This window comes from Podarcis muralis, chromosome 14, assembly GCF_964188315.1.
Source record: "Podarcis muralis chromosome 14, rPodMur119.hap1.1, whole genome shotgun sequence".
NCBI classification, from domain to species: Eukaryota; Metazoa; Chordata; class Lepidosauria; order Squamata; family Lacertidae; genus Podarcis; species Podarcis muralis.
This window is the reverse complement of record NC_135668.1, coordinates 5635240-5659387: the sequence shown is the minus strand read 5'-3', so window position 1 is coordinate 5659387 and position 24148 is coordinate 5635240. Positions and strand designations below refer to the sequence as shown.

At 45.3% G+C, this 24148-nt stretch overlaps 1 protein-coding gene across 1 annotated transcript in view; it reads left to right on the top strand.

The window, feature by feature from the left end:
• AQP9 (aquaporin 9) overlaps positions 1 to 21266 on the top strand; it is a 28306-nt gene extending 7040 nt beyond the window's left edge. The window contains exons 2-6 of the mRNA XM_028706517.2: positions 6498 to 6624; positions 11613 to 11750; positions 14839 to 14957; positions 16995 to 17212; positions 20622 to 21266. Coding sequence (XP_028562350.2) covers positions 6498 to 6624; positions 11613 to 11750; positions 14839 to 14957; positions 16995 to 17212; positions 20622 to 20811 — 792 coding nt within the window. The 3' untranslated portion in view covers positions 20812 to 21266. The remainder of the gene's footprint in view (positions 1 to 6497; positions 6625 to 11612; positions 11751 to 14838; positions 14958 to 16994; positions 17213 to 20621) is intronic.
• The last annotated feature ends 2882 nt before the right edge of the window (positions 21267 to 24148 follow it).

Here is a 24148-nt window from a genome sequence, read left to right as displayed (position 1 = left end):
ACCGTGGTCATTTTCCAACTCCTTGTAATACTTGCCTGTCTATAAAAAAGGGTTTTAGCACCCAGGCACAAACCATCAGAACTCATCCACATGAGAAAATACAGCCAGTTCCTTTTCTATTTACTATTTTAACACTTCTATTCCTACTTAATGTTTTTGCATGTAAAAACTATCTTTTTTACAAAAACACAGTCATAATGTTTTGAGTGTACAGGTTTCATTTTCCATGTGCAATTAGAAAATTTTAAAATTATGAATTTTAAAAGCTTTAAAATGTATAGAGTTTGGCTATCACCTTCTGGAACATACATTTTGTGATTGAGCAATAATCTCACATTCTGCCATTTGAATGGAAGCGGTCTTTGAAAAAGCAATCTTGGTATGGCTTACATCCACAGTTTTTGAGTACTTAAATGGCCATCTTTAATTCCAAGCTGCTTTTTTAATATATAAATTAAACTTGGGCCTGAAACCAAATGAAGGGAAATCCATTTGAACCTGAAAGGGTATTGATTGTGTTCCTTGGAGACCTATGGAATAATGGATCTGGCCCATTTTATTACTGCAAGTTTGATTACCTTCTAATATGCAGCAGAGAAACGATAAATATATAACTAATTATCAAGGAAGAGCCACTTAGTTGTCCAGCCAATTCAGTACTTTACCAGAGAGTTATGTGTCACCTGCACCAAGAGAAATGGGTCAAATCTCACCACGTATCAGTCATTGTTAATGTCCGCACGACCAGCTACAGGCCGTGCTCCCCAGTCCCCTGGCAATGCTGCAGAGGATATTTCTCAGATTGCTCTTTTGCTAGGCTGCAGATGGATGGCAGGTTTTGAAAGAGCTGAAGGTGAAAAGAGAGCACGGTTGTTGCCTATGGTGTGTACATCGTCATCCCACCATCATTTGGACAGCATGTTCACTCATCCAGGCATTTCTGCACTGCTGAATCAATTGTGTCCTCTATTATTAGGCTAAGAGGCTGTGACTGGCCCAAGTTCACACCCAGTGAGTTTCATGGCTGAGCAGGGATTGAAGCCCCGTCTCCCAGGTCCTAGTCCAGCACCCTAACCACTGTGCCACACTGGCTCTCCCATCATTCCTGGCCAGGAGCATCCTTGACCGATGGCCATGCCAGAAGGAGCTGATGGGAGCTGGAGTCCAAGAACATCCATAGAATAGGGTTGCCATATTTAAAAAGGTGAAAATCCATAGAATAGGGCTGCCATACATCCGGATTTTCCCGGACATTATATCAATATCTGCCCAGACACTCCTAGCAAGAGCAGAATATAGTCTATGTCTGGGAAATTCTAGATGTATAGCAATCCTACCATAAAACCATAGAATGGTAGGGATGGAAGGGGTCATAAGGGTCATCTGGGGAACCCCTCTGTGGTGAGATATATTGTATCTCTTTTTCATTTATATTGTTATTTCAAAATTTGCATCTATGCACATGCGAATGTATGCAAATCATTGTCCTTTTCTTGCAATGCTTACTTACTTCACCAAAACTTTATTAGGCATTACAAATATAGGCCATCATAAAACATACATATAATTTTAAAATATATATATACAAATAAACAGCCATGTAAAAATACATAACAACGAGGATTCTCATTTTTTGCAATGCACTCTACTAAGTGGCTTACAAGGCCAACTCTATCATTCTATGATCTCTGGTTAAATAGGTTTTGAATATTTCTGTGGTTCCCCAAAAAACCTACCACACCTGTTAGACCAAAGTTGATAATGGGATAAAATGAATGTACACCATGGGCCTTTCCTTGTCATAAGACAATTTATCCAGGACTCTAAATCACCCTTAGCTTATTCATTAATCCAGCCCCAAACGCCCTTCTTAAGAAAGGATGGGAAGGTGGCTTTATTTATTATCAGACATTTCTGCCTCAGTTTCTAATCAGCTTCGCTAACATCAAACATCCTCTGGCAAAGGCAGATCCCAACTGTAGGGTAGCTGTCTCTCTAATCCCCATTTAACGAAGTGAGAACGGAGGCCAAAGGAATTACCAGCCCGGCCGAGGCCACCCAGGGAGGACCTGTTCTTCCAAAAGCTGAGGGCCCAGACCTCTTAGAAAAACCCTATTTATACTGGAAAGTCATATTTATGTATCTTGGAAACACTAATACATACTTCCTGAAAGCAGCTGAAAGAAAAAGACACCGGTCTTTAATCTCCCGTATGAGTGGGCTGCCGATGAAACACGGCTACTTCCTAGGGGATAAGGGAGCTGCTCCCTCCTCGGAGGGAGAACTGTTTTCCTCCATGTGAGGTTAGCCACCTTCCAGACAAAAACAAGGATCCGGTGTCTTGTGAGGCAAGGGCTTTTTGGCAGAGGCGGCCCAGGCGGCCATCCTCACACGCTGCCAAGCTAAGCTTTCGGTTAATAGCTACCATCTTTCTTATTTATCGCTGGGCGGAAAATCAAACGGCAAGGATAATGAGAATTGGGAAGTGAGGGCAAAGAGGTGCAGATTTGCCAGCCGTAGCTCCTGCCAAGCATAGTGGAGGCTCAGGAGAGCCCAGGCCCAGGCAGCCCCAGAAACAAGCCTGGCCCAGAAACCTTGGAGAGCCACATGCGCCAATCTGTTGCCCTTCACTTGTTTTGAACTGCAGGCTGGGGCTGATGGGAGTTGTAGTCCAAAACACTTAGAGGGCACCAGCTTGACAAAGGCTGTTTTTATCTCAGGGAGAACCACCACAGTGTAGTGACTTCTGTTATGTCCTGGTTGGTTTTTCTATTGTCCTCCCCACCCTTTGGGGCAGAGCTGAGTTGGGCCAGGCTGACCATCTGCTGGTGTAGCCAGTGCAAGACAGGCTACTCTAGAGTAAATGACTGCAGGAGACAAAGAAGGAAATTGCCTTTCCCCCCTTCTTTAGTGAAGAGGGAAAGGAAGTGTTATATGAGCGCAATCCAAACCACCTGAGAAGAGATTATCTGCATATCAGGTTGCCACTTGTGTAATGTCACATAATACAGTGGTGCCCCGCAAGACAAATGCCTCGCAAAACGAAAAACTCGCTAGACGAAAGGGTTTTCCGTTGTTTTTTTATTTAAAGATATTTATTAAAGTTTTAGACAATAAAACAAACTTCACATTCACAACCAAAAAGAAAAAACACCATCACAGTCAATCAAAAAAGCCAAAAAAGAAAAAGAGTACAGTAAAAAAAAACCCATACAAAGTAGAAGAAAAAAGACAAAAAAAGACATAAAAAACCAATTTCTTAGATATTATTTTCATAACCCTCCTTCCCGACATCTTATTCAGCAATGCTTCACCTTCTTTCAAGTCTTATTTTATATTATACATTTCAACTATTATGTCTCCAATTTTTCCCTTTATTATCAGTTATTTAAGTTTGACATAATATTATTCTAACTTCACCTTTGTTCTTATAAACCAGTTTTTGCATACTCCTTTCAGCTATGTCACTAATGCCGTATTATCTTTATATCCTGCATCATTCTAACATTCATACAATTTACAATGCTTTTGCAAGTAGTCTTTAAATTTCTTCCAGTCCTCTTCCACTAGCTCTTCTCCCAGGTCTTGGATTCTGCCAGTCATTTCTGCCAATTCCATATAGTCTATCAGTTGCATCTGCCATTCTTCCAGAGTGGGCAAATCTTGTGTCTTCCGATGTTTTGCGATGAGTATTCTTGCTGCTGTTACTGCGTACATAAAGAAAGTTCTATCCTTTTTTGGCACTATTTGGCCAACAATGCCCAAAAGGAAGGCCTCTGGTTTCTTAGGGAAGGTATATTTAAATACCTTTTTCAATTCATTATAGATCATTTCCCAGAAAGCCTTAACCCTTGGGCACGTCCACCAAAGGTGAAAGAATGTTCCCTCAGTTTCTTTACATTTCCAACACTTATTGTCTGGCAAGTGATATATTTTTGCAAGCTTGACTGGGGTCATGTACCACCTGTATATCATTTTCATAATATTTTCTTTCAGGGCATTACATGCCGTGAATTTCACACCAGTGGTCCATAACCTTTCCCAGTCAGCAAACATAATATTATTGCCAATGTCTTGAGCCCACTTTATCATAGCTGATTTGACCGTTTCATCCGGGTTTTCCGTTTTTTGAGTCGTTCCGCAAGATGAATTTCCCTATGGGCTTGCTTTGCAAGACAAAACGTCTTGCGAGTTCTTGCGAGTTTGTTTCCTTTTTCTTAAAGCCGCTAAGCCGTTAATAGCCGCTAAGCCGTTAATAGCCGCTAATAGCCGCTAAGCCGCTAATAGCCGTGCTTCGCAAGACGAAAAAACTGCAAGACGAAGAGACTCGCGGAACGGATTAATTTCGTCTTGCGAGGCACCACTGTACAAGGAAATGGAACAGGGGGGGAATTGTGTGGAGCATAACTGCCAGGCCAGCATCTGACCAAGTCAGCAAAGAGGGGCTGGTTTATTCAGATTGTGCCGATTTCACGGTGCCTGAGTGGGACAATCCATGCGGCACTGCATTTCCTCACCTCTCGCCACCTGCAATTTCTCTTGCACAACAATCAGTGAAATGAATGGGAGCTCTCTTGCAATGTCACAAAGGATTCTGAGGTGCACCATCAGAAAGGTTTCTGGAAGTGTGGATCTCAGGCCATATGCACCCCTGAAAACAGGGCTGCCTCGAATTATAGCATAGAATTGGGCGTGTAGGGTGGTTTTGTGTCCACGGCAACAACTATGGATTCTCTTCAGTTTCTCATTTCCCCAGACTTAAAATTCAGTTGATTACATTTCCGTGTGTGTGTGTGTGTGTGTGTGTGTGTGTGTGTGTGTGTTTGCAAAAAAAATCCCATGAAAAATTGTCAGTGTTTTAGTGGGCATTACTCTTAATAAACTCATCTTGTGTGCATTTTTTAAAAATACATTTTATGTCATTTTCACCAATATATGCATTTTATACACAGTTTTATATGCATTCATTTTTGTCAGATATCTAAACTGCAAAATTCATAGAAGTGTAAATTTCAAAGGGTATCTGTGTTCTGACTTGTGTATTGTTTGGGGAAGTGTAAATTTGGTAGCTGAAACAAACTAAATCCCTTCTTGCCATCCCTAATAGCAGCCCCATTCCCACCCCCTCTGGACTCAACATTTGCCACAAAGAGAAGCTCTGCTATTAGAGGGGGGGAAAGTCTGAATCACTGCTTGTAATTAGGGAAGGAAATGTCAAATTCACCCTTGTTTTCACAACATTTAAGGAAGTGAAATGCAGCCCAGTTTTACAGAGAGTTCCATGCTTTGGGGCTGCTCTGAACTGGGCAGAAGTTTGAACGTGAGAAGGGACATTTTTATAGTGGAGTCCATTAATAATACCCTGAATGTGGGTTGCGAGGAGACCCCAAAGAGGAATGGGTTCCACTGACATCTAATAAAACAGACTAAATTCTCATGAAACGTTTAGTGTCAGGGTGGGGCTGGGGGAAGATAAATTATCAGAGAAACCAAATGGTTTATAGAGGATCTCTCATTTTAAACTGTATTTTTCTCGGTTGACCTTGGCATCAGGATTTCCTGGCCTCCACTTCCCCTTTCATTTCCCAAGGAAGCTTTTAAGCTGGCTAAAAGGGTCAGGTTTCACTTTTATTTGCTTCATATAGCTTTTTCGAAGGCTTGACAATAGATTAAACAATTCGAGGTAGATTAAAATGCAGTCTTTTGATCAATCAATTGACTAAAGTTGAAATATATTTGCATACCACCAAAACCTAAATATAGGTGACTTTTTAAGATGCTGGAACCAGAATCTCCTCCCAAAAAGACCCCTGTGTCCTCCTTGCTCTGCAGACTCACCAATTAAAATATGCCAGTTAATCAAATAATGCTTAAGTTAAAGTTTGCGTTTGCAAATAATGAGTAGCCCTTTCCGAAAATTCTCCACCCTGTCAAGAGGAACAAGGTATTCACAAATATAGCAGGGGCCCTGCAGTGGGCAAATTGCTTCAAAGAACTGGCTTCATTTTTTTGTTTTAATGGACAAAGGATGTATGTGATATGCACAACATGCCTTTGATGGGAAAACAGGTTTTAAAAAAAGATCCCTGCAAAAGTGCACTTGGAGGTGATGTGCCCATTTTTTAGGATCTTGGCAAGAAGATGAAATTCTGGCTGCATGCCTTTCTCTCTCTCTGGCTGGGTCTACACTGACCTATTTAATGCTATTGGAACGATATTAGATATATCATTATAAAACGTCACAGGGCCTACTTGTAAATTAAAAGCATTTCTTACCTGTTTTAATTGTCAAAACACTCTTTGCCTATTGCTGGTTCCTGACTGCTCTGCAGCACCCTCTAGTGTCACATTTTAATAATGCTTTATGACCGTTCAAAGTAGAACGTAACGTGTTCAACTACATTATGAAAACCATTCCTTAACCCTTCCTTAACATTATAAACCATGAGCGTACACCCACCCACCGTCTCTCTCTTTCTCTCTCTCCCAAACTGCAGGCCCTGGGATGTGGCGCGGTTGCGCAGTCTGTCCTTAGCAGAGGTGAATTGGGAGGAGCACCAATGATATCTCTTGGCTTTGCCATGGCTGTCACTATCGCCATCTATATCGCCGGAGGTGTTTCTGGTAAGCTGACATTTTCACCGTGTTGCTAAAGAAGTTGGAAGAGAGCTGGTGAGATGGAGTGGTGGCTAAGAAACTAGACTACAGATCAGGAGGTTCACAGCTTGCATCTTATCTCTGCCATAAGAAAATTCAGTGGCCTTAGCCAAAGCCCCCTTTCTCCGCTCACACACACCCCCGTTTCGTAATAAAGAGGGTGGGGATAATAATCCTGGGGTTGTTGTTGTAAGGTCTATTTCAGAGCTTCTGTAAGTAACAGTGAATGAAGCACTTTGAACACTTGACAATGTTATACAGTACAAATCTGATGGCTATTTTCATAGTGTCTACAACAGTGAAAATATTTAGTAAGGCTGCACTGTGTAATCAATTAACTGGCTACATCAGTCCATTGAAAATGAGTGGATTGATTTAAATTAAAGACAGCAGGCAAGTGTTGCCCCCTGGGAACAAACAAAACAAACAAAAAACACCCCTGTTGCATAAGAAATAAATGCAGGAATAATACCAAGAAAGGCATCCACATTATAATGGGTGACTCACTGGAAAATAATCTGCAATGTGATGCTGTGGGGTTGGATATGGAAACCATCCAGGAGGAATTCACAAAAAGAATCCATGGGTGGGGGAGGGAGGAAGAAGTGCTTTTGTTGGTCCTGGTTGAACCTATAGTTGGAGTTATTAAAGGAGAAGTAACTCAGAAGAGAGCCTGTGGTAAACTGTGTTGCAAGAACAGAGAGAGAGAGAGAGAGAGAGAGAGAGAGAGAGAGAGAGAGAGAGAGAGAGAGAATTTAACGGATTTAAAAGGTAATCCAAAATGTTCAGAAACAGCCAAGATTTGTAAGAAATTGTATTTGCAAAATTCGGGGGGGGGGACAGGGCTTCTGTTTTGATGGCATTTTTTATGGCTTTTGTACTAAATATTTGCAACTTAGATGTTGCCTTTCCAAATCCATGCATCACCATTTTTTTCATGCACATATGCACAGATTGTATGGTGATCTCCATTTTCCCCTACTCCTAATTAAATGTTGACACACACTCCACACCAACAATAGTATTTGGTGCAAAGCTGCAACACTTCAGTTGATTAGTCAACTTATCACACACTGATGCAGATTTTTAAAACACTGTTTTAATGCAAGTATTTATAATAACTGCACACAGCAAATACCAGTATTGGAAAAGTCGTTTTCTCCTGGGTGCCTCTTCTAAGATAATGATTGGGACAACAAATTTGCACATCATTTAACAACAAAGGAAGTGTCACAGAAGTCTTATCAACAGTTTGTGAAGAAGAAGAGCCACTGTGTAAGCCATAATTTCTAACATGCCACAAATGAAAACGGCTACCTAATGACACCTGCTTGTCAAAGTGCCATTTTTCAAAATATTTGCCTCATCTGTTTTCTTGCCGCTTTGCAAAGGTCACACGCAGATAATGGGCCAGGGTGAGGTTGATGGACTCACTAGACTGGGAGAGAGCGTGTGGCATGAGCAATTTTTTATTCTGAAAGCGTGGCCCAGAGAAAAAAGTTTGAGAACCACTGTTCTAACTCTGCAATTCTATGTTTCGATGGTGATGTTTGATGTCCACATTCAGCGAGGGCTATTTTGCATGTAGGTAAAGGGACCCCTGACCATTAGGTCCAGTCGTGACCAACTCTGGGGTTGCGGCGCTCATCTCGCTTTATTGGCCAAGGGAGCCGGCGTACAGCTTCCGGGTCATGTGGCCAGCATGACTAAGCCGCTTCTGGCGAACCAGAGCAGCACACAGAAACGCCGTTTACCTTCCCGCCGGAGCGGTACCTATTTATCTACTTGCACTTTGATGTGCTTTCGAACTGCTAGGTTGGCAGGAGCAGGGACTGAGCAATGGGAACTCACCCTGTCGCGGGGATTCGAACCGCCAACCTTCTGATTGGCAAGTCCTAGGCTCTGTGGTTTAACCCACAGGACCACACTGCAAAAGGAGGAGAGGACAGCAGTCCTCATCCTCTTCTCATGTAGGGCTCCAAGGCCCAGAGAGAGTGGACAGCCTTATAATGAGTCAGGACACTGGTCCACCCATCTCTCCCATGGTTGCCTAAGCTGACTAGCCATGGCTCTTCCAGCCACTCTCCCAAGTGGAAGTCTTTCCCAGCCACAGGAGCTTCTTTTTACAAAATGGGGGCCTCTGCCACTGAGCTACAGCCCTTCCCCTTCTCCATTCTGCAAATGGCTCAACGCTATCAAGATGTTTCAGACTGACAGAGCAGAACAGCAAACTCAGGAGATCAAGACAGCCCTGGAAGTCTCTCTCTGAGCTTCCAGGCCAAGTGCCTCGTCTGTTCTCTTCTCTGCCCTCCTCAAGTGCTTTTGCCTGGTTGGAATGCCTCCTTGGCGTTAATGGCCGGCGACTCTTGTTTGCCTGGGTGCAGGATGGAGAGAATGCGAACAGGTCCAGCATGGATGCCTCTGCCTTGTGTGTGGTTGGAATGCAGCCTACTGTATAAAGTCAGCTTCCCCTTGGCGCTGCTCTTTTTTGCCTGTGGCCCTGCCCACCCTTGGCATGTGGCCCCTCCCTCATTTCACTCACATACCAGTCAGTCATTTCACATCAGTGCTGCTCAATGGCTGAATCCATAGCAAGAGACACAATCATTCTTTTGACAGGAACGGTCAGTGATGGACAAGGCCTCATGACAAAGTAAATGAATTCTTTACTCCAAACCTTACCATGCGCTGCCCATATTTGCAATTGCTGAAAGAGAAGAAAATTGTTCATTCAGATTAAAAGAAAACCAAAAGGCAAGGAAATTTGAAAAGCCACCTCTTCGGCACACAGAACCAGCAGACATCAATCCTTAGATGAAGAATGTGAAAGAAGAAATAATCCAAAGTTCAGAATTAACTCCCCCGTGGCTCGTCGCAGGTCACACCATTTTGGAGACATTACAATGCTGGCTTTTATCCAACTTTGGTTATCTGTGTTTGCTGCTCATGATACATCAGAGGTGCTCTCGGGTGCCTGAGATAACACCCTGACCCCCCAGTGCAAGCAAACAGAGGGATCACGTAGAGGGGGCCCCTTCTTCCCAGCTCCCCTTTGACAGGCAAAGGTCACTGTTATCAGAAACATTTTATTAAAGTCAGGGGCCGTATACCACCTCAGTTATGGTTGCTTTGCATGTATCTATCTATCTGAGGCATTTCTAGGCTGCTCTTCATAAAATCCAATCCTGGAGCAGGATAGCATGTAAAAAATATAACGCCCAGTGCTTTTTTCTGGGGGTCCTCAAGGGGACACAATCCCAGCACCTCCCCCCCATGTTAAAAATGTGGCACTTACTGTAACAACTTCATGGTCAGTACTGGCACCATTTTTTTCTAGGTGAAAAAAAGCACTGATAATTCCTAGAATGTAATAAAACCAAATTATAAATAAAACATAAGGTAAAGGTAAAGGGACCCCTGACAATTAGGTCCAGTCGTGACCGACTCTGGGGTTGCGGCACTCGTCTCGCTTTACTGGCCAAGGGAGCCAGCGTACAGCTTCCGGGTCATGTGGCCAGCATGACTAAGCCGCTTCTGGCGAACCAGAGCAGCACACGGAAACGCCGTTTACCTTCCCGCTGGAGCGGTACCTATTTATCTACTTGCACTTTGACGCGCTTTCGAACTGCTAGGTTAGCAGGAGCAGGGACCAAGCAAGGGGAGCTCACCCCGTTGCGGGGATTCGAACCGCCGACCTTCTGATTGGCAAGTCCTAGGCTTTGTGGTCTAACCCACAGCGCCACGCATTTAAAAGCGTCCTTTTAAATAAAACAGAACAGAACCTTAAAAGAGCAGTAGCATCAGCAAACCAACAAGTTCAACAGATTTTTATCTGGGGCAATCAGAATAAGATCCACTATTTGACTATTGATTCAAAACCCTAAAATGTATTTTATATAATTGACTTTTTATTTCTATTCTTTGTATATCGTATTGTTGTTTTATTGCTATGGCCGATGGCAATGAAGCAAATAAAGATTGATTGATTCATTCATTCATTAAGTTCAACAAGGGCGCAGCCCTCCTCTAGCAGTGCCAATTTAGACAAAGGCGGGTGGGAAGATAAATTTGCTTTTAACTTGTGCTGACAAGCCGTGCAAAGTTGGCGCCAGTCGAACCTGAGACTAAGGGGGAAGGGCCTTCTGCAATCCGGGTGCCAGCGTGGCCTCAAGGCAAGAGCTCAGCAGATGTGGCACAGTTAAAAGGGTGTTCCCCATGCCCAAAGCCATCACCATGTCTGGGCAGGTGCTCAGGGCAACCCATCAAATGCCTCGGTTCCAAGCTGTCTGGCTTTCTGTGACAGAACAATCACCAAGGACTGGGCTTGGAATGGAACCAGGAGAAGGATCGTCCACCCGGCCACCCAAAATGAAGCTGGTACTATGATGATGGTGTTGTTGTTTAGTCGTGTCCGACTCTTCGTGACCCCCTAGACCAGAGCACGCCAGGCACTCCTGTCTTCCACTGCCTCCTGCAGTTTGGTCAGACTCATGTTTGTAGCTTCCAGAACACTGTCCCACCATCTCGTCCTCTCTCGTCCCCTTCTCCTTGTGCCTTCCATCTTTCCCAACATCAGGGTCTTGTCCAGGGAGTCTTCTCTTCTCATGAGGTGGCCAAAGTATTGGTACTATGATAGGCTGTACTATTTCACCAAACCTCTAGTTGTAGTAGTGGTGTAGTGATTAGAGTGCCAGGATAGGACATGAAACTGCTGGGTGGCCAGTCACTCTCCCTCTCAGCCTGACCTACCTGACAGGGTTGCTGTGAGGATGAAACAAAGATAGGGAGAGCCATGTATGCCACCTTGAGCTTCTTGGGGGGGGGGGGAAGGTGGGATATAAATGCAATGAATAAGTAAGAAATAAATCTACTGAAGGGAAATATCTGATTCATAAAAACTTGCATATAAAAATTATTCCCAACCCTTGTTCTTCTCCCTACCTTCCTTCTTTCAGGTGGTCACATAAACCCAGCCGTTACCTTTGCCATGTGCCTGTCGGGGAAGATAGGATGGATTAAATTCCCTGTTTACGTCATAGCACAGTTTCTTGGCGCATTTGTTGGAGCAGCAGCTGTCTACTGGATCAACTACGGTGAGTGGAAGAGACCTGTCTCCTCCTCCTCCTCAAGAAACTTCCCAATAAAGACCAAAGTTACGCTTAGGTTGAAACCTTTTGGCCAACACTCAAAAGTTGAAATTTCTTGTAGGAATCTCATGTCATTTCAAGGCAGCTTCTGACTCCTCCTGTCCAAAAAGAAGAAGTAGTTCCTGCTAGATTGGATGTGTTTTGTGGTGCCCAGACTGAAATGACAGTCTAGTAGACAATGGAGAATACTGCTGTGAGTTTGTGGGGTTAGTCTGTATGATGCCTGAGTCCCTTCTCATTCCTGAGGTCCTCGTAGATCTAGCAAGGGTTAAAATTTAATGGAGAATTCCATTGTTGAACTAGTCAGGCGAGTTTCTTTGCGAGTTAATAACCCTAGTGGTCTGTAAAGGTAAAGGGACCCCTGACCGTTAGGTCCAGTCGCAGATGACTCTGGGGTTGCGGCACTCATCTCGCATTATTGGGCGAGGGAGCCGGTATTTGTCCACAGACAGCTTCTGGATCATGTGGCCAGCATGACTAAGTCGCTTCTGGCAAACCAGAACAGCACACGGAAATGCCGTTTACCTTCCCGCTGGAGCGGTACCTATTTATCTACTTGCACTTTGATGTGCTTTCGAACTGCTAGGTTGGTAGGGACCGAGCAACGGGAGCTCACCCTGTCGTGGGGATTTGAACCGCCGACCTTCTGATCGACAAGCCCAAGAGGTTCAGTGGTTTAGACCACAGCGCCACCCGCGTCTGTACTAGTGGGCAAATGGGGGTCTTTGCCCCTCGTCACTTGGCTGGTGTGTGAGCTGAGAGCAGACTGCAGGCAGAAGCTGGGTGTCAGAGCCATTCTTGACCTCTGCTGGAATCAGATTCTGTGACTATGGGAGAAGCAAGACCTTTCAGGGTATTGATGCTGTGAGGTTGTATATATGTGTGTTAATAAGCCATATATCTTAAAGACACCAGAGTCTCCACTGTCCCTCGTTCTAAGGAAACTGAACCCTGGGTAAGTTCCTGGAAACCCTGGAATCTCACACCACTCAGAGATTGAGGTGGCATGCAACAATACTTTTTAAGGGATTTTGCCCAGAAATAAGGTTTAGCTATCAAATATGAAAGCTGGTATCCACCCACATAAGGGACACGGGTGGCGCTGCGGGTTAAACCACAGAGCCTAGGACTTGCCGATCAGAAGGTCAGTGGTTCTAATCCCCGCAATGGGGTGAGCTCCCGTTGCTCGGTCCCTGCTCCTGCCAACCTAGCAGTTCAAAAGCACATCAAAGTGCAAGTAGATAAATAGGTACTGCTCCGGTGGGAAGGTAAACGGGTTTTCCGTGTGCTGCTCTGATTAGCCAGAAGCAGCTTAGTCATGTTGCCCACATGACCCAGAAGCTGTATGCCGGCTCCCTCAGCCAATAAAGCGAGATGAGTGCCGCAACCCCAGAGTCGGCCATGACTGGACCTAATGGCCAGGGGTCCCTTTACCTTTACCTTTATTCACCCACTTTTCAGGGATAATCATTAGAGGTAACTCTGTTGTGCCATTAGAAAACAAACAGAAGTAACAGTAGCGGGTATCATTTATTAATTAATATTCTTCTTATTAGGATGCTAATCATGCTTGATCAGACTTGATGTTGAACTAAACAACACACACACACACGTGTACAAAGTGGGGGGAGCTAAAGAAAAGCATGTTTCAGAGAAAGACGGGAGGGAGAGGGCAAGCCCTCCAAGTGTCCCTATCTTCCAGGGACGTCCTGGATTTAAAGAAGCCGTCCCAGTTTCTGATTTGATCCTGGAATGTCCCCCTTTTCCTTAGGATGTCCCTATTTTCATTGGAGAAATATTTGAGGATATGGCGTTATCTTGCCTCTAACCTGTCTGAAGGGAATCCTGTACAGTGGTACCTCGGGTTAGAACTTAATTCGTTCCAGAGGTCTGTTCTTAACCTGAAACTGTTCTTAACCCGAAGCACCACTTTAGCTAATGGGGCCTCCTGCTGCCACCGCGCCGCCGGAGCCCGATTTCTGCTCTCATCCTGAAGCAAAGTTCTTAACCCGAGGTACTATTTCTGGGTTAGCAGAGTCTGTAACCTGAAGCGTATGTAACCTGAAGCATATGTAACCCGAGGTACCACTGTATAGGGAAGTTTTTTTTAATGTTAAATGTATTATGTTTTTATATATGTTGGAAGCTGTCCAGAGTAGCTGGGGCAACCCAGTAAGATGTGTGGGGTATAAATAGTAAAATTATCATTATGGAATGAGGTGTCCCTATTTTCATCGGAGAAATGTTGGAGCATATGAGAGGGCGGTCCAAGTTTGCAGACTGGGGTTTGCTTCCACTGAAGCAATTTTCTCCAGTATTAACTTCACTCGTTGTTCACTCTCATTTGTTTTATTCCCAGAAAATCTATAAAAGGTTTCTGCCAAAGTGTGTGAGTTCTTCCTGCCTTTCTTCAGATGTGACAGATTAATTACTTAATTAGTTAGTTAATTTTTGCCTCCACTTGTCCCATGTGGACTAGCAACAAACTCCTCTTTTCAGAGGATCTGTCTCTTTAATTAGAAGGCTCCTCCTTGACCTTTTCTTTTCAAGAGACTTTTGCCCCTGCTTGTCTCCTGTCCTCTGCCAGGGCCAACATTCCTGGGTTGACCCTTAGTTAGACAGCCCCTGTTCCCTGCTGTGGATGGCGGAAGGCTTTAATTCTAGGTCTCCTCTTTGCAGTCATAAAAAAATAATTCTGATCATTATTTATAATAAACAAAAACATTAAAAATGCTCAGCAATTGCTCTGGCTGCAAAGAGGAAATGAGTAATTAAATCTCCCCTCTCCCGCAAGGAGAGAACAGTGGTTAGTTCAGGAATGTGACCACCTGAAGGGTTTTAATGGTGTGTGTGTGTGTGTGTGTGTGTGTGTGTGTGTGTGTGTACACCAAGCAGACTTTTTAATTTCACTTCATGCTAGTTGCAAGAAAGCAATGCCTCAAGAGCACAAAAGGACCTGCAGTGCCCTTCTATGAGGTGCTCTGAAATATGCTGTTTAAATGCTTGATATTTATTAACCATCATTTCCCCTTAGATTTATTGATGTTCTACACTGAGGGAAAGCTCACCGTCACAGGAGTAAATAAAACGGCGCATATTTTTGCGACTTACCCAGAGGAGTATCTGTCCGTGGCAAATGGATTTTCAGATCAGGTAATTTAACCCATTTAAACCTGTCTCCTGTGTGGCTCAGCTGGGCATCTAGCAGGCAGGATTAAGGGAGAAGGAGTGACTGAGCTGAGGGTTCCGCTATTAAGTGCTTTCATGTGTTTATTTAACAAAACTGATATACCACTTGATTGTAAAACAAGAAGTCTACATAAAATTAAAATAAACTATTAAGATTCTCTGAGGGGTGGGGAAAACACAGTTAAAATCAAGTACAGTAAAGGTAAAGGGGACCCCTGATCATTAGGTCCAGTCGTGACCGACTCTGGGGTTGCGGCACTCATCTCGCTTTACTGGCCGAGGGAGCCGGCGTACAGCTTCCGGGTCATGTGGCCAGCATGACTAAGCCGCTTCTGGCGAACCAGAGCAGCGCATGGAAACGCCGTTTACCTTCACGCCAGAGCGGTACCTATTTATCTACTTGCACTTTGACGTGCTTTTGAACTGCTAAGTTGGCAGGAGCAGGGACCGAGCAACGGGAGCTCACCCCATTGCGGGGATTCGAACCACCGACCTTCTGATCGGCAAGTCCTAGGCTCTGTAGTTTAACCCACAGCGCCACCCACATCCCATAAAATCAGGTATATAAAAGCATTAAACAGACGAATTGAAATCTACAGTGGCTAAAGAGAGATAAAACACATGTAACTTCTACCTGACTGGAGAGACTTGCCTAAACAAAAACATTTTATGCAGGCACCAAAAAGAGTAAAGGAAAGCACCTGCCTGGTGTCAATAGGCAGGAAGTTCCGAAGTGCAGGCTCTGCCACACTAAATGATGAGCTATGTATGTGTGTGGAATGGGATTGATGTGGCACCTGTAACAGTGCCAGTTCTGCAGGCTGAAGCACTTGAGCGGGCATATATGGGGTAAGGTGACTCCCTACTGCTATTACACGCCTGAGCCACTGGGAAGGCATAGGGTGGAAACAGGACTTTAGGGCTGGAATAATATTCCCATTGCCCAGGAACCAGCTGTGCCAAATTCCAGGGCAATTTAATTTTTCCAGCCCTGCAAAATGGATTTGGAAGCTGGTTAGCAGAAAGTGGAGTAAGAGAGCAATCATGTGAGGGTCTGCCCACAAAAGAGCTTTCCTTTGGGTGAACTGTGGTGTAAAACTGGGTATGAGGAAGCTGGAATCTTCACCACCTTTGGGGGCTCCAAGTCTCTGTAGGACCTCCCCAAACCCCAAGTCTTGGGCCAGGGATATTCCGACCTTGTGTACTGGAGACTGGGCACAGGACTGATCCCATATCAAGGGCTCATTGGGGGCCAGCTCTGCTCATGCCACCTTTCTACCACCATTTGGGGGCAGGGGGGAGGGCTGAAGCCACTGGTGCTGTGCTGAAATTTTCTTCTACGTTCTTGTCAAACATTTCACATCAATTAATAGGACGTTTTATTCAAAAATTACAACGTGTGGGCATTTTGTTCTTCTTACCTTACTTTTGAGGTAGTTGAGGATCCTCTCTTTAATTCTGCAAACCATCTCTCTGGAGGTCTGCAGCCTCCCCAGGTGCCTGCACTTCCTGAGGTCCCCACAATGTCCTCAGCTGGCCTTTCCTATATACATAGGCAGCTGGCGAGGCTGCCTACAGTGCCCCCGGCAGCTGCTAACTGTGGTGGCTTTTTAAAGGGAAGTCTTTTAAAAGTTTTGTGGGAGCGGCTGAGCACTCCCTCAATAATAAAAATTACTTCTTCCTGGCAGGGCCAGCCCACCCATGAGGCCAAGTAAAGCAACTGCCTCAGGCGGTAGGATCCACTGAGACAATGGATCCAGATGTAAATCTTCATCCAGGGCCAGCCAATCTGTGAAGCGACTGCTTCAGGTGGCAGGATCCACAGGGGCAGCAGATCCCAATGTCAATATTCCCCCCCCCCCCAGCCCCTTGTTCCTCTTGTCAATCTTCACTCACCTCTTCTTCCCTGGCCAGGGTGGGGGAGGCACCCTTTTCTGGTACCCAAATGTCTTGGGCTGGTCCTACCTCCTGAGCTGAATCCACCTGCTTTTCACTGACCAGGTGATGTCGACAGCCATCCTTCTCCTGGGTGTTTTTGCCGTTTTTGACCCGTGCAACCTTCCTGTGCCGAAGGGGCTGGAGCCCATTGCCATTGGCCTGGTCATCATACTGCTGACGTCTTCCATGGCCAGGAACAGTGGCTGTGCCATGAACCCTGCCAGAGACCTGTCCCCACGCCTCTTCACCTACTTTGCTGGATGGGGGCCTGAAGTCTTCACGTAAGTCCGCTCGCCTTGGCAGAAGAATAAACTGCATTTGTGGATCCATTTAAAAGCTAGGATGGCTTTGCTCATAGGTGGGGTCTGTGGGGAGGGTGGATGCTTTCCTCATATCTGGCCACCAAGCTTCCCACGGTCATCTGGTCAACCACTGTGACCACAGGATACTGGCCTGATCCAGCAGGTTGTCTTATATTCTTATCATTGTTTGCACGTGAATTACCTTGCTGTAATCCTTAGAGCGATCCTGTAAATCATCATTATTACCCTCAGTCGGAGGCAGAGGGACTAGTTTAAAGTCACTTCATGAGATCTGTGTTCATGGCAAGGGGTGAGATTCTGACTCATAGCTCAGTCTCTTGGCTGCTACTCTGCAGTAACTCCTTACCCTGCCAACAAAAGCAGAGATGGGCAGAACCACCACTCTGCCCTATAGATATCAGCATATGGATATCTATCTATATCTATCTATCTGAAGCTGTCTTATTCTGCCTGGCCTTTAATTTGAATTCAGCCTGATCTTTTATTTCCCTTCTCTTCCTTCCCCCTCCCCTTTTATGAGACCCCACAGCTCATTCTCCCCTGGCCTCCTTGCTGGCCCAAGTAGGACCAATTCAGCCAGCTAGCCCTGGGGATTATCTAATTGATTTTTTATTTTTACTGTTATTCATGTTTTTATACTGTATTTTATGCTGCTTTTATAATTTAGCGTTTTAGAATTTGTTGTTAGCTGCCCTGAGCCTGGTTTTTGAACCAGGAAAGGCAGGGCATAAATAAAACTACTACTACTACTACTATTATTATTATTATTATTATTATTATTATTATTATTATTATGGCCCAGTTTTAATGTCACATTAAACCACAATGTAAAACAAACTATGGTTTAATGTGAAAGACCAGCATGGTGGTGCACACCTCTCAAGAGAGTCCGTCTTGTCTTTTGAATTGGCTTCATTCCAAACAAACCCTGAGCAATTTCCAAGGTTTGTTCTTGGCTTGTGCTGGAGTCCAGGTTTACAGAATACCAGAAGCCGGACTCTGGCTTGTTCTGTCTGAGGTGCAGCAGCAGTTCAGTGGGGGCCCCTTCCCAGGAACTTCCATGTTAAAACACAGTTGTATGTTACCTGGAGCGCAAAATATGGTCTGAAGCTCAACATCAAAAAAACAAAGATCATGGCCACTGGTCCCATCACCTCCTGGCAAACAGAAGGGGAAGAAATGGAGGCAGTGAGAGATTTTACTTTCTTGGGCTCCATGATCACTGCAGATGGTGACAGCAGCCACGAAATTAAAAGATGCCTGCTTCTTGGGAGAAGGGCAATGACAGGCCTAGATAGCATCTTGAGAAGTAGAGACGTCACCTTGCCAACAAAGGTCCGTATAGTTAAAGCCATGGTTTTCCCAGTAGTGATGTATGGAAGTGAGAGCTGGACCATAAAGAAGGCTGATCGCCGAAGAATTAATGCTTTTGAATTATGGTGCTGGAGAAGACTCTTGAGAGTCCCATGGACTGCAAGAAGATCAAACGCATCCATTCTGAAGGAAATCAGCCCTGAGTGCTCACTGGAAGGACAGATCGTGAAGCTGAGGCTCCAATACTTTGGCCACCTCATGAGAAGAGAAGACTCCCTGGAAAAGACCCTGATGCTGGGAAAGATGGAGGGCACAAGGAGAAGGGGGCGACAGAGGACGAGATGGTTGGATAGTGTTTTCGAGGTTACCAGCATGAGTTTGACCAAACTGCGGGAGGTAGTGGAGGACAGAGGTGCCTGGCGTGCTCTGGTCCATGGGGTCACGAAGAGTCGGACACGACTAAACGACTAAACAGCAACAACATGTTACCTGGCTGTCGTGTTTCCCTAACCTGCTACTTTTTACCTGAAGAGACTGAGATCTGAACCTGGGGCAGGGGTTTAGTGCTCTAAACACTAAGCTGAAGCTCTTTCACCTGGCTGTGGAAGCAGGAGCGGTTCTAAAAAGCTCACTGAAATAAGAGGGTGTGGGTCTTTCATCCCGTGAGTGCCAAGGCTCAGAAAAGACAGAGGAAGGTGGAGGAGTTCAGGGTGATGGAGAAGATGCCTCTGCCTTCGCCTCCATCGTGTTGCAAGGGTGACCTCTAGTGGACACACACAAGCATCTCTTTCTAATCGGAGCAGTGGAAACAGTCAATTGTTCTTGGGAGACTCTAATAAGAATATGAGTTTCTTTCCAGCAGTGCTCCTGGTGCTGCCGTTCCCGCAGCCTCCAGGGTGGCTGGCATCAGTGCTAGATTTAGGGAAGTGTGGGTGGTTCCCTCCCCCCCCCCCGGGTGCTGAGCCAAGGGTGTGCAATACAATAATAATAAGCAACTGTGCCAAAAGGAATTATTGTGAAAATAAGAAGTATTGGGGGCAGGGGTGGTGGTGTAGATTTTGTCTTCGCTCAGGGCACCATATTACCCAATTCCACCCCTTCTAGCATCATTGCACTGTGATTTCTGTTCCATTTCAAAATGAGGATAAACTTCCAATTCAAGAGGTTTTGTCTGCAGGCTGTCAGGCCTGGTCTTGAAAATGTAATAAGTTGCAGTGCTTCAGCTACAAGGTTCCATGTCGAAGGGGTTTCCACCCCTCCTGCTCTAATCAGCAATGGTAGCCTGCAAACAGAACAGGGAACAGGGTGCCCCTCAAAACACGCTCTGCCTGTTGCCAAACCAGCCCCCACGTGGCTGCACCTGAAGAGTGACAATAGCCTAGCTGGGTCCCTTGCAGTTCCATTTTCTGGCTCTGCTCCTTTGCCTTTAACAACCTAGCAAGGAGAAATAATAATAAATAATTTTATATATATATATATATATATATATATATATATATATATCCTGCCCTCCCCAGCCGAAGCCAGACCCAGAGCGGCTAACAACAATAAAAGTAACACAGCATTCTAGAGCTAGAGTTCTGTGAAGATTGCCAAAGGAGGGAGTCAGGCTGTGCCTTGGCCAAAGGCCTGGTGGAACAGCTCTGTCTTGCAGGCCCTGCGGAAAGATGTCAAGTCCCGCAGGGCCCTAGTCTCTTGTGACAGAGCGTTCCACCAGATCGGGGCCACGGCCGAAAAAGCCCTGGCTCTGGTTGAGGCCAGCCTAACCTCCCTGTGGCCTGGGACCTCCAAGATGTTTTTGTTTGAAGACCGTAAGGTCCTCCGTTGGACATACCATGAGAGGCTCTACCAGGGCAGAAACAGCTTTTCCCATGGATAGGAAGCTTTTAACTGAAAGCACAGTGGCCCATTCAAAGCTTCAGTACCACATTGCCACACCACACTGGAGAGTCAGTTGATAGTGGAAGTGGGGAGCCACCACATATCAGGTCTACAAAAATGTAGGCATCAAAAACACTGGAATGTTAATCTCTCTCTCTCTCTCTTCCCCCAGGGCTGGACACCACTTTTGGTGGGTCCCTATCGTTGGCCCGATGGTGGGGGCAGCTATCGGAACTGCTATCTACATGCTCTTCATTGAACTTCACCACGCCCCTCCAGAGCCACCCCAGCGCAGCGTAGAACATGAGAAATACACCCTCACAAACATGGAGGAAGAGAAGTCACTCCACACTTCCATTTAAAAATGGACATGCCCCCCTAGAGCAGCCCTTGCCAGGTGGGCCACGTGGAAAAAAGAGGGTCTTGCGAGTTGGGCCAGGCAGCTGAACCTCCCTCTCTTTTGCATTGCAGGACAGGTGGAAAGGGGACAGGGAGATGGCTGCATCGCCTGGGGAAGGATGTTTGCCATCCTCTCTGCGCAGCTGAGGTCCAGTTCCCACCCCCACCCACGAATCTAAAAGGGGGAGCAGTCACCTGACCTGCTAATGCAACCTATGCAATTTAAATAATGTCGCCTAATTAACCACTAATGAGTGTGGTTCATGTCAACAAGCTGCAGACAGAGGCTGTTAATTGTTCCGTGGTGCCACTAGCAGAGACTCATTACTGCCAAAAGCATCTGTTGAAAAAGGCTATATTTTACAGGGTTGAGGTTTTTTTAAAAAGAAAATATACCCTTGAATGAGATAACCTTAAAGGAGGCTGGGCTGGCTGTGTTTTAAAGGCATTAACAGCACACCTATCAAACAGCAATTAACTCAGATGGTTTTCATGGAAGATTAGACCAGTGATGGCAGATAAGTATAACAATGCTTATGAAGGCTGATGGGGGGACTCCATGTTTAAGGGCAGTCTACCTCTACATAACTGAATGCTGGGAACAAACAATAGGAAAGACTCCTTCCCTTCCTGCCATATTTGCCAGTTTCGCCAGAGGCTCCTGGCTGGCTTCTGGATCCCATTTCCCCTGATAGAATGCATTTTTGCATTTTGCATATTGTTTTCACTAATATATTCTTTCTTATACACTTTCTCAAAATATATGGAAAAGAACTTTTCTAACTTTTGTTAGGCAATCCTTCAACCAAAAGAGTAAAAAACACACACACACACACACACACACACACACACATTATGTGTATAAAAATGCAAATATGTGAAAATATACAAAATGCATTCTGTTGGGAGGAAATATTTTTAAAATTAGGCAAATTGGATGCAAAAATGTGTATTTTAGAAGAAATGCACATTAAAATCCTGGCAATCTTTGTGGAAAGATATAAATATATATATGGGTGTGGAAAACTGAATATTGGAAAAACCAAATTTAAAATTGCAAGTCTCTTAACTTTTTGGGACACTAAAGTTTGGGGCACCAAAGGCTTGATTCCAGGCACTTCCAAGTGCTCAGATTTACTTCCCATGCCAGATATCTTAATCTTAATGGGATCTTCCTAAACTAGAAGAGTTCCATGTTCTTCCCTTCCTGTGTTTCTTAGTTCGCGTCTCCAGCCCCATTTAATTTCACTGTCGTGTGTTTAAATACACGCATCACTAATCATAACTGTGCTGTTCCTATGACATCTGTTCATCAGTATCCATCCACGAAATACACTTTTTCTGATTTTATGCACCCCCACCTTTGGGGGCAAATGCTCTGGAGGGAAAAAAACATTTTACAAATGTACCCCTCTCATTCCACCCACATCTTCCACCTGTAACAGTTTAATCAAGCAATTCAACAGTTTAGGAACGAAGCGGGCATTTAGGCTGGTTGTTAGGCTCAAACGAAGTGGTTGTTAGGCTCAAAGGCCAAAGCAGCAACTCCAATGCAGGGGTGACCCCCCCCCCATGGCCCTCCAGATGTTGCTAGACTCCCAGCTCCCATCAGCCTCGGCCCAAGGCATAGCTAATGTTCAAGAGTGATGGGAGTTGTAGTCCGACAACATCAGGGAAAGGCGGCTACACTTTAGACATCTCTGCACAAAAGAGTGGGAGGAACACATTGGACAGGGCGCCCTGTGCACAGGGGACTTTTAAACATGCTGTGCAGTGATGCAGGAGACAGGCAGGTCTGACCCATAGGACCCAATCCACCTGGACACTCTCCTTCCTACACAAGTTCCACTAACACCTACAATAACAGCTTCCCAGCTGTGGGAACATGGGGACTGTGCCCCATGTTTATTAATGGTAAATGTGGGGAGGAGTCCATCACCAAACAACCCCAACAGCACCTCTGCATCTTTCAGTAATGCTAAATTTGTCGGGGAAGTTCCGCAATGTGCCATATTTTCTCCTACTCGCTCTTGCCTCTTTTCCCTGGCATGTCACCCAAGGACTAGCCTTTCAATGGAAAGTATTTATACCTACTTAAGAGGTTCCAAAACTCTTTGCAGGACCCAACCAGCAACCAGCCAACTTTTTCTCCACCACAGAATGGGCAGGAGGTGCTTGGGCCTTAGTCTTTGGTGGCAGAAGTGCGCTCTCCCTCTCCCCCCCCCCCCGCCCTCTCTCCTGGTTTCCAGCAGTGGAAAAAGAGTAGAGAGCCTTCTCTGATTTTTATATATACTGTACACTGATAATGACATTAAATAAAGTGATTTTTTTTTGGTCTTCTGGTAACTCAAAGGTTTATCTGGGGCAAAACAAGCTGTGTGTGTGTGTGTGTGTGTGTGTGTGTGTGTGTGTGTGTGTGTGTCAGAACTCCCTCTTAGCAGCATGCCAGGATGGTCACTGCATCACCTGTGCAAGTAATAGGGGTGTCTCTCCACTACTACAACAGTGCAGCTAATGAGATCAAAAAGCAAAATTGGCCTATGTAGGAGGCCAAGACCTGCTGAAATATTTATAAACCGCACTTTCCTATATCACAAGGCAGCATACAGATTAAAAACACAGTGTTACAACAGAAAAATCAAAGAGAGGGTTGGAAGACCATCGCAGGTTCGAAAGGCTTGCCTGGGTAATACAGTTTTTAGAAGCAGCGGTGTAGTGTTAGGGGGGCATGGCTCCAGGTGCAGAATCGGGGGCACAAACTGGGCGCCCCAGCCCCACAGAGATCCCTGTGCCCTGCCTGACTCCAGCAGCGGGGGCTTGGTGAGAGCAGAGGGTGAAGAGAGAACCCACCTGGCGGCAAGAGCTGGGCAACTGTGCTCACCTGGCCCAGGCACCAGCAAGCAGCGCTACGCCCCTGTTCAGAAGCTGACTCAAAGCAAGCAGAGAATGGGCTCCTGCAGAACCTCTCTTGGCACAGTCTTCCACAGGGCCAGGCTCAGCACCTATTTATTTATTTATTTATTTACGGCTATTAGCCCATAAAGTATGTACAAACATAAAAGCACAGAGGCATAAAGACCGATATATCCAACAACAGAAGGTGAACACCACGATGCAAGGGTGGGTCATTGAGCAGAGCCAAATAACAGCTTGGGGCCCGGAGAGCTCCAAGGGACGGTTCACAGAAAAAGGAAAACTGAAGACGAGATCCGACATGCACTCTCATCAAAACTGTCCGATTAGTTTTTGATGTTGTTGTTGTTGTTTTTTGGTGGTTTTTGTGTGTGAGATAACCGCATT